This window comes from Malus domestica, chromosome 14 (assembly GCF_042453785.1).
Source record: "Malus domestica chromosome 14, GDT2T_hap1".
NCBI classification, from domain to species: domain Eukaryota; kingdom Viridiplantae; phylum Streptophyta; class Magnoliopsida; order Rosales; family Rosaceae; genus Malus; species Malus domestica.
In genome coordinates, this window is record NC_091674.1 from 26047704 (window position 1) to 26059080 (window position 11377).

Sequence of the window (11377 nt, forward strand, 5' to 3'; positions counted from 1 at the left end):
ATTTGTACCCCATATATTAGTTTCTTTTTGTGCCCATATTTTTAAAAGTTTTATTTGTGTTTGTACCCATGTGTATACTGTCACGTGACATTGTATATTTAATCAATGATAGAAAAATTACATATGGTATATTTATGTTTTATGCTTAAACTTTGTATCATATATTTATATTTTTAGTTTGTACCCACTTTTAATTTGCAACATTTTTAAAAAATTTGTAGTATTTTCTTTTTAGTTTTATTTTGTTCCCATATATTAATTTCTTTTAGGGCCTATATTTTTTAAAAATTCATTTGTACTTATAATTTTTTAATCTTTTATCTTTATTAATGTACCACTTTGTTATATGTGAAATGTACCCATTTTTTTGTAAAATGTACCAATTTTTTTAACACTATGGATACATTCTTTTGCCATTTATTATTTCTTATTTTTACATAGTTTTTATCCATTTATTCAATCAAAATGTTTGAATTCTTTTATTGTAACCGTTTCTAATAATATTATATTGAGGGATTTTAAATTTATAGGATTATAAATCTAATAAAATATCAAACAATTAATGTCAAAACTATAAAAATATAAATATTAATAGTAATATAATGAGGTGTACAAAGTCAAGGGACTTTGATCAAACTTTGAATATCATTAAGGTTTTAATCAAAGAATGTTAAGGATTAGGGATCCCATCCAAAGTATCCCTTTTTGCTAATTACGTTTAAAAGTGAAATGATGCTTTTTCTTTTGCTTGTTTTCTTTCTTTTGTTTTATCTTTTCATTTAAGTGGGTTTTTATCTTTTGAGGATCGGAAAAACTTATAAAGACATTTTAACTTTCCTCGCCATCATGTGATTCACTAGTGTCAATAATCAAATTTATAACGTGTCGTGTGAAATACGGGTCTAAAATTTATCCACAACCAATAAGTCACCTCGTGGTGATTATTTAAGTGAGTTTTTATGTTTACATAGATTATGATTTTTCATGTTTAAAATATTATAGAGTGAGTATTTTATCTGTGAATCATGTGTTCTTAACTTCTTAGATTACATTAGCATAATTGTGGAGCCAAAAATAATCACAAGGCGACACGTGGATTTTTGGACAAAAGAGGACAAAAATACCCTTGATGTACAACGGGATTCCTATGCGCGAGCAGCGAGCAATCATCATTCAACCGAATCAAAAGTGCCCAAAATAGGTAACAAATTCAAAGTTATTTCATCCATCCTCATCCTATATTTTCTACAAGGTAATTATTTCATAACCTTCAAAACATCTCATATAAATTACATAACCCTCAAAATATTTATTCCAAAAATGTGTTGATTAACCAATTAATGGATTAATTGCCTAATTAATCCATTAAATCACAATTAAACCATAAATTACACCCTATCCCTATAAATAGGCTCCCATTTTCACCAAAAGATCATTCCAACACACTTGCAAAATTCTCAATACTCTCCAAACACTTTTCTCTCTAAATTCTAACTTTGGCATCGGAGGTTCTTCGGCCAAAGCCCCCCCCATTCATCGTGGGCGCGTGAGGCTTTTGGCCTTAACCAAATGTGTTAGTTGTTTTGTAGGTGCAATTTTGTCCAAGATCAAGGAGGAAGAAAATTGCATCCACAAATTGGTGCTTTCATTGAGAGAAGAAATCCACACTCGTAGAAGGCTCTCGCATAAAAAAGGTTTTTCTCTATTTTCTAGTCTACTTGTATTTTTTCGTACGTTCTTATTATTAGAATTTTTTTTATTTGCAAAGATTCTTTGATAAAACGTAAAAGAAGAATACAATGGCTAGAAATTTAGAAAATTCCACGAGTGAAAATTCTAATATCCAAGGAATGGGACCATGGCGATCCACGAGGCTAAATGCGATAATAAGTGGAGCGACACCACCACCACGAGTTTCCACCACGGGAACCACCGCGGTGGCTACCTCGGTAGCGAGGTCCATGGTGCCTTCACCACGGCCCAAGCCATGCCATCTAAGGCTCACGGCACCAAGGCCACGGCCGAAGCCATGTCATTCCAAGCCCAACGCGAACTCAACGCGTTGCCAAGCCGAGCCCAAGCCTCGCACCCATATGCATCACACTCCGAACAGCCTGCTCCCGTCGAGCAGCCCCCTCTCGTGACACAGCCTGCTCCAGCCGAGCAGCCCATTCCCGTGGCCCAGCTTGCTCCAACCGAGTAGCCCACTTTCGTGGCCCAACCTGCTTCCGCGGCCCAGTATGCTCCCGTGGCTTTCCAAGTAGCCCAAATTGATCCAAGATTAGTTCAACCATCCTGGTTTCAAATTTCCGAACCAACGATCGAACCAGGAGCATTTTCACCACATTTTTCTTCGGATTTGACATTTCCCAACTCAAATCTCGCGCCCGGAGTCTACCACACTTCCATTGCTCAATAAGACGCATTCATTCCAAGCTATTCCAACCCAAATGGAGAACAACACTTGTCTCGACAAGTCATAAAATTGTTGACGAGCGCCTTCGCACAGCAGACGACTTTGGTGAACCAGCTCTTGCAGCACACCGAGATGTAACGTGCCCTAGACGAGGTCCCGAAGTAGGATAAGGGCAGATAAAGAACCTCTCCAGCAGCGTCCCGGTAAGCAGCCACTCGACCAGCCACGAACCGAGCGTTCAGGCAGTGTACACTCCCGATTAGGCCCCCGAGATAGCATATACTCCCGTCTTAGAACGCGGAAGAGCGTGCACTCTCGACTAGGCCCACAAACGAGCATACATTCATGGTTGGGGTCACACTCCGATAGTCAACATGAGCAACTTTCCAGGCGAATTGTTCATTCTCGGTTAAGCCCGCAAGGAGCATCATCCACCTCACATCGGAGTAAGCAGGACGACGAACGGAGAGAATGAGTCACTCAATACGGCTCAAGTTCAACCGACAGCCTGCGAAGAACTCACTCGCCTGCTAGGAACACGCTACATGCACCGCATCCGCGGCATAGACGAGCCAAATACATAGAAGAGCAGCCTAGACCAACAAGTCACGGTTGGGGGCAGCCAAGAGCCCCACTACCTCAATAAAGGCAAATTCAGGAAGAAGTAGAGAGACTTTTGACCAAGCGATTGCGCAATTTCCAACGCAACGAGGTCATCAACGAGGCACTACGATGGAACATGACCAACGATGAAGACCTGGAGAGACACTTAAATCACGGACGAGATCGAGTAGGCAGAGCTTCCACGCGAGTTCAGCATACCACATTTCACATCTTTCAAATGGGATAAAGACCCGGAGAGACACTTAAAGCACTACCGAAGCATAATGATCCTCTATCGAAACAACGATGATCTCATGTGCAAGATATTCGCCACCACTCTACAAGGTGAGGCGCAAGATTGGTTCTACACCCTGCCGCCACAATCCATCTGGAATTTTGACGAACTTTCTTTGGTTTTCACCAAAGAATATTCATCCTATTGCTCGATCAAAAAGAAGTCCGACCATTTGTTCGACATCAAGAAGAACCCAAAGGAGTCGCTTCGCGACTATGTTAGGAGGTTCAAAGCAAAGAAGTCAAAGATAGTCAGATGCAACGACTTGATAGCTAGAGCAGCCTTCCAAAAAGGACTTCCAGCAGACCACCCACTGTTCGGAAAACTGATAATGAAAGAAGATCTAACTCTGGTAGACTCTTTCGTTTTGGCAGAAAAGCATGCACTTTGGGATGAAATTCGTCGATGCCCATTCAAGGCAAATCCGAGCAATCTTGAATATGAAGTCCCCCACTACTCTGAAGAAGATTCAAAGTTTGACTGGACGAGCAGTCGCATTTGAAGCAGCAATAAGCTATACCATCATACGAGAAGAGCTAGGGGCCTGACTACCTGTATTCCACAGTTTAAAAGCTCTAATCGATGCTATCAGTTGTATTCCACAGTTTAAAAGCTCTAATTGATGTTATCAGAAATTCAAAAACTAACTTTGGCGATAACTGTTGCAACTCGGAAGCTTAAGTTTTACTTTCAAACGCATGTAGTCATCCTCATGACGTACTATTCAGCCCAATCCAGACGCGCGACGATAAAGGCGTAAACCCTAGCGGATGCAAAGTTTTCTGATGAACGCAACAACTCGGCCTGAAAGACACACCAAGGGTAGACGAACACTGGAAGGACACACTCGGAAGCAAGTTTTGTCCTCGTCACCCTAAAAGATTCTACATATGAGCAACATGTACCGGCAATTGAGCACTACCTCCTGCTGCGCGTCACACAGCCCTAGCCGACCCTTGCTCCATTATTCAACTCTAGAGTGGCCCAATACCGACAGTTGAGCATCTCCTGCTATATGTAACATGGCCCCAGCTCCACGGCTCTCTACCGCACCTTCACGCCTAGCCTTGACAACATAACAGACTGGCCCAACGAAGCCCCGAAGGCAGCCGAGCACACTTTAGCCGCACATGCTCCCTCAATGGAGATTTCTGGCATTTGCATGTCGACGGCGCATCCAACTACAAAGGCTCGTGAGCAGCCGTGGTTTTTGTCACCCCAAACGGCTCAATGCTCGAGCAGGCAATCACTCTAAGTTTCAAAGCATCTAACAACGAAGCAGAGTACGAAGCCACACTAGGAGGCCTTCGAATGACAAAAGACTTGGCGGTGAAAAAACTTTCAATTCATTTCGATTCCCAGCTAATCACCAGCCAGATTACTGGGGACAAAGGCATGATGATCGTGGCAACCGACTACTTCACCAAATAGGTAGAAGCAGAGCCCCATAACGACCACGATTCAGACGGACATAGAGCGCTTCATGTGGAGGAACATCATTTACCGATTTGGCATCCTTTAATCCATCGTCACCGACAATGGCCCGCAATTCGTGGGTAAATATTTGGCGAAGTTCTTCCAAAAATATGGCATCAAGCAGCACATGTCTACACCAAGATATCCTCAAGGCAATAGGCGGGCCAAAGCATCCACTAAGATGATCATCGACTGCCACAAGAAATCCCTTACCAGCAAGAAAAGAAAATGGCCACACGAACTCCCTGGATGTCTATCGGTATATCGCACCCCCAAAAGATGAGCAACCGAAAGGAGATGGCCACAAGCTTAGATCCGGCAGAGGAGAAGTACGAGCAGATTATCACCCACATCACAGCCTACCAGCAGTAGTTTATCTCCAACTACAACAAAAGGGCCAAGATCCGGTAGTTCCAGCCCGAAGATCTGGTCATAAGAAAAGCCTTCATCACTGCTCGCAGAGAAGGCTCCAAAAAGATGGATCTCATCTGGGAAAGTCCGTATAAGATCAGCAGAGTATACGGCAAGAGTAATTACACCATCGTCACCATGAAACGATAAAAGGATCGAAAAGCAGTGGAGCGCCTACAATCTGAAAAAGTACCATGTGTGGACCTTCCGCTACATCAAAGCCCAAAGACTCAAGAAGCTAGACGAGCACCACTTCACAAGCCAAAGACTATCCAGTTGTTATGCAGTTCCTACCTTACAGCTAAGTTCTCGTTCGTTTCACTTGTTTTTCAATGAGGAATTCAGAAGTAATCACAACTTGGCTCGGCTGCATGCTTACAACAACTGATCACTCATGCACTTCAAAAGAAGACTGCGCCCTTCTTAGGGACTCATCGCAGGAATTGCGCCCCCCGAGGGACCAACCATGCTCTCTAGTGTGAGAGGGTAAACCAATTCCTCGGCACCCATATGGGTCAGCTCTCCAAGATGGGAGGATAAACTTTAGACTTCGAATATCCAGACGTGGATGAGCCTGGCTACCTTAACATAACTAGATGCACGATGGCTTACGCTGAGATTCCTAGAAGTAGCCACAATGGTCTTTTTCAAGGCTTAGCTAACTAAAGGATTTTGGGTCTCTTGGCCTAATCCGTGGGGAACCGGGCCCTAGAGACGGAGGGGGCACATTACGTAGTACGCCTTACAGACGGCTGCCCTGGAACCCTAAAGTTGCTATCGAGTGCACTAAGGTAGCCTACGGTTTTTGAAAGACTACATACGGCTTGCCCTTCGAGCAGTAAAACCACACTAAACTTATGCAACCGCACATTCTTGTGAAAGGTTAAACAAGCTAGCGTGCATATACGAAGCGTTATCCACTGCCGACATGCTATGTAGTCGATAAGCTTCACCTCTGCCAAGCGCAGAACAACCTACACCAAGTCCTAAAGTGTTGTGATACTTGCTACACAACCTACGAAATTGGAGAAAGCCAAGGTTAATAGCCTAGTGGTTACGCAGACTTGTCTACTTCTGTAAGTAAGGCATCCGGCTGCTAACCCTATGGCTAACAACTTTGGAAAGTTCTACACCAACACTTACGGTTGCATAGGCTACGCGAGCTTGTCTGCTTATAAAAAAAGTAGCATGTCTGTCACTGGTCTATCAAGTCTACAGGTTAAGGCATGAACAAAATAAACGAAGATGAAGAAAAGTGAAGGAATCATGTTTATAAACAAATAACAAAGACCGAAGGAGTTCAAGCAAAACAAGAGCTACAAGAAAAAACAAATAAAATCCTAAAGGCTACCTAGAAGATTATAGCAGCCTAGACATCCCACGACTACTCAGTCACCACACATTCAGCAGCCGCGACGCTCTTAGCAGCGGCATCATCTAGCGCTTCACCCCCGGCTGCCTCAGCCTGGGCACTAACTTCTCCAACTACTTCACCAATGGAAGCCTCAAAATTAAAAGCAAGCAAGTTTTTCGGAGAAATAAAGAAGGTCTCGAAACTTCAAGCCCATCATTCTCACCCTTTAGCTACTCATTCTTCTCAAGCAGACCAACACGGACACGCTGCAGCTCATCCACTTCCTTCTTCAGACCAACATCTTGAAATTCCAACACTTGGGGTTCAAGCCTATCGACTACCTTCTTGAAATGGATCACTTGATTATAAGAAGCAATCGACTCTTCATCCTTTGCATAAGCAGCGAAATGAAGCTCAGAAACTGCAAACTCAAGATCTTGAATTTGAGTTGCAGAGAAGTAGGGGCAGAAATATTAGACCTCTTTAAAGCAACAAGCCCATAATCCAACCTCTTGATCTCCTCGGTTGAGGAATAAGCTTTAACTGCCATAGTCTTCGCCACCTCCTTGGCAGCCTTGTTATATATGCATCATAGCAAGTAGAGCAGTCTTTCTATATTGGGTTGTATGCTTCGCAAAGGAACTTGGGCAAACAACCTTTCTATCGCCATCAACAAACTTGGCACAAGAGTCCATGTCTTCAAGTAGATTTAGTTTCAAAAGCACACAGATCTCAGCAGCCTCCCCAGAAGCAGGCTTAGTGGATTTCTCACAGCTGCCCACGCGAGCAGTCTCTTCCTTCCTAGCAGGTGAATCAGTCTCAGTAGCAAAGGGAATGGGCCTTGACGCCACTTTAGCAGCAGAGTTCACCTTATTGCTATTCATAGTAGCAAGCCTCTCAAAAGGTGAATCAGACTTAGCTCCCAACAAACATCTTGGTACAGACTTCGGCACTGGGGGCATGACATGACCTTTACGCTGAGCAATCCTATCAGCAATCGTACAAGTCTTTCTCGACATGGCAGGCGCCACAGGCTCAGATCTAGCAGCCTCATTTTTTATTCCCATTGGAAGAAGTTATGTCAATCATAAGCATCTCGGCAGCAGGCAGACCCTTATGAACAGCGGATGAAGTCTTCAATTTTTCTCGACCGGCATCTCTTGATCAGGCAGGGAAGATCTCTTCTTTCTATCTTCATTCATAGTAAGCTCCGCGACAGCGATTAGACGAGTCAATGCATCCACCTTGATCCTCTTTACCTTCTCTTTCGAGAGTAGCCCACATTTCTCTCGGTAAAAAAGAACTAAGCAGCCAACGTCATTCACGGTACTCAACAGATGAGCTCAACCCAGCATTCTAGCAGGCAGGAGGCCTGCATGCCCATCATTCCAGCAACCCATGAGGCCCACGACCTCCTCATTTCTTTCAGTCGCCAGCCTAGTCCGAGTAAGGTCCAAGAGCCTAAAGGACATGAGTCATGTGGCTCGCCTAGCATTGCGCCCCAACGCCACAATCCGCAGCCCCGGCCGCACAAGCTGCCCTTGGCTCTAGCTAAGCCAAACAGCCCAAGCAATGGCCCCTACCACGACGCTTCCTCGGCCCATGCCAAGCCGACTCCTGGTCCTTGCCAGCCAACATACCGCACCACCCCGACGGCTGCCCCGCATTAGCACTATCCAAGAAGAAGACAAGAAAAAATTAAAATTTTCTTACATCGGTGCGGTACGGTGAAGACGAAGAAATCAACGAAAGACGGTCCTTTGCACGGGCAAGATGTAGAAGATTGCTAGAGGAGGGGGAAAAATATCCTCTAAGCTCTCTCTCTCTTGTAGGGTAGAATAAATCGTTCTCCAAAGTTGATTTAATAACCCACTTAAGGTGGACTTAGATAGGCTTTGAGAGAAATTTATTTCCCTTTCCTAAAATGACCTAATTTCCTATTAAAGAGTGAATCAACATCAAAATAGGAAGCAGTCATACGTTTCCTAAAGTAAGATGATCTATACACCTGCTGTCCTTTCCTACGAGCAGCCCAACAGGTGTGGGGGCATTTGTGGAGCCAAAAATAATCACAAGGCGACACGTGGATTTTTGGACAAAAGAGGACAAAAATACCCTTGAGGTACAACGGGATTCCTACGCGCGAGCAGCGAGCAATCATCCTTCAACCAAATCAAAAGTGCCCAAAATAGGTAACAAATTCAAAGTTATTTCATCCATCCTCATCCTATATTTTCCACAAGGTAATTATTTCATAACCTTCAAAACATCTCATATAAATTACATAACCTTCAAAATATTTATTCCAAAAATGTGTTGATTAACCAATTAATGGATTAATTGCCTAATTAATCCATTAAATCACACATTAAACCATAAGTGACACCCTATCCCTATAAATAGGCTGCCATTTTCACCAAAAGATCATTCCAACACACTTGCAAAATTCCCAATACTCTCCAAACACTTTTCTCTCTAAATTCTAACTTTGGCATCGGAGGTTCTTCGGCCAAAGCCCCCCCCATTCATCATGGGCGCATGAGGCTTTTGGCCTTAACCAAAGGTGTTAGTTGTTTTGTAGGTGCAATTTTGTCCAAGATCAAGGAGGAAGAAATTTGCATCCACAATAATCATATAATTAACCATATAGTATCATTGTCACATATAAAGATTTAGGGCAACTCTTACAAAAACATTGTAGCTTGCAATAGTAAAATTCCAACTACCAAGAGAATTTGTTATATATAGGTCAATCATTTTACAAAATATCGAAATAAAAAGTTGTCTTAAATGTATTATGCTTTCGTATCATTTGAGGTTTTTTTTACATCGATATTTTTACACTAATGGGAGGGAGAGTTCGGCAAAGCCACACAATGGACAACCTAATTTGGTATCGAATTCGCCATCCACGAGATTCGAACTTAAAACCTCTCACTTTCAAGTGAAGATGAATACCACCAGATCGTACATCGTGCAACCAGTTTTCGTCAGGTACTGTTTATATTCAATTTTAAATAAAACAAATTTACAATGATTTCTCACCGCATAATGCATGATGAACGGATGTAATTTAAGGATTTCCAGAATCCTCACTCTGAAAAATTAGATTAAATGGAAAACTTGTGTCATGTCATGCTTACGTACTAAGAATCGATAACTTAAATAAGAAGAACGCTTTTTAAAATTTATAAACAAGAATAAGATTTTCACTAAGAAAAGTTGATTCCTATCAAAAGTATTTTTCAGTGTTATAAAATCATATAAAATTGGAATGCAAGGAGCAAAACTACGCAAGAAAATGACACGAACTGACCTGAAATTGGTTGACCAACCTTTGGGAAATGCCTTCAACATCCTAAGTCAAATGTTTGCCATGACCATCATGATGCAAGACAATATTGATGAACTAAGAAAACTCAATAAGGAAATGACACTATTTTGCAAGGAAGAGCCACAAAAAAACAGCCTAGCTCATACTATATATTGCAACAGCCAAAAAAAATTATTGAGATAAATTTGGAATCGTATTACGGACGAGTTAAGTCTGGTAATTTGTTACACCACTCGTTAATTCGACACGAAAAGATACGAAAATAATAGGTTTTTGGTCAACCCGTTAAGGAATCAATTCGTTATCGGGTCACCTATTAAAAATTCGATAAGATATTGTTTGCCTGATTTAAACATTAGGCATGACAATTTCTTGCATGACCCGTCAACTCGACACAAAATGACACGACCCGTTAACGAATTGTATCGTTATTGGATCACCTATTAAGAACCAGGTCTAGGTTGAGTACTGCTGATTTATGTGAGGTATATACTTATGATATGGTACCTCTTTGATTAAGTTAACATGTCATACTTAAAAGTTTGACCTCAATTAATTGTTGAAAAGCAAAATCTTTATGGATGTTCCGAATATATATCACGTACATTTGAGATTTCAGATTTCTAATGAGAGATTTCTCTGTAGTTTTAGAAGTTAGAGTATGATCCTTTTGTAATCTTTTAAATTTCTACCAACTAATTTTTAGCTGTATAAATTTCTACTTTGACTAGTCATCTTCGTTGGTTAAAATATTTTTCTAATCAACGAATGAGGAATAGTTCAACACAAAATATTTTTTAATTATGAAGAGAGAATTATTACTAGACTAACCGCTAGTTTATCACTTAAGATAAGTTAATTAACAATTATTGGTCAAATATTTTTTGTGTGTGTTGCCTAGTGATATATGATGAAGACATTGATAGAGACGAGTGCCCTAAATATATGCTGTTGGTAATGGTCGCAAATCATATATAATTGATTAAAGGTTTTTTAGTCAATTTTTTTTTAGATTGGAGTAATTCCTAAAATTGTCACAACTCGTCCCTAATTTTACGATTTTATTAATTTTAAAAAAGTTAATTGATGAAAATGCCAGTAGCGGCGAGATTGTTGACTTTCGTTGACCGTCATTTCGTTATGTGTACGAGCTACTATTTTATCATATTCTCAAAGTACTCGACGGTACGAGCGCTTAGGCACAAGCGGAATCAAATTCGGAGCTACGATGAAGATTCTATAGAACTACGAATCCGAAAATGCTTTTGTATAAAATTACTATTTTATATTTTATATATTTCTTTTAATTATTATATTATTATATTATTATTTTAATATTTTTCTGTTGGGATATTTTGATTATTTTAATATTTTCTAGCCCGTGGGGACTACACCCACATCAAACTCTCCACTCCTGTCTTGCCAAGTGTTCCTTCTCCCACACACTCATCTCTTTCTCTCGACACTTTCCCTTTCAGACTGACTCAC

At 41.2% G+C, this 11377-nt stretch overlaps 1 protein-coding gene across 1 annotated transcript; it reads left to right on the plus strand.

Annotated features, from left to right (window-relative positions):
* Positions 1-3333: 3333 nt before the first annotated feature.
* LOC139191255 (uncharacterized) lies at positions 3334-3816 on the plus strand. The gene has a single exon (XM_070811832.1). It carries the CDS (start codon positions 3334-3336, stop codon positions 3814-3816), a length of 483 nt encoding a protein of 160 aa, XP_070667933.1.
* Positions 3817-11377: the final 7561 nt, after the last annotated feature.

Coding starts and splice junctions, on each gene's coding strand:
- LOC139191255 (XM_070811832.1), top strand. CDS start 3,334: ATGTGCAAGATATTCGCCACCACTCTACAAGGTGAGGCGCAAGATTGG.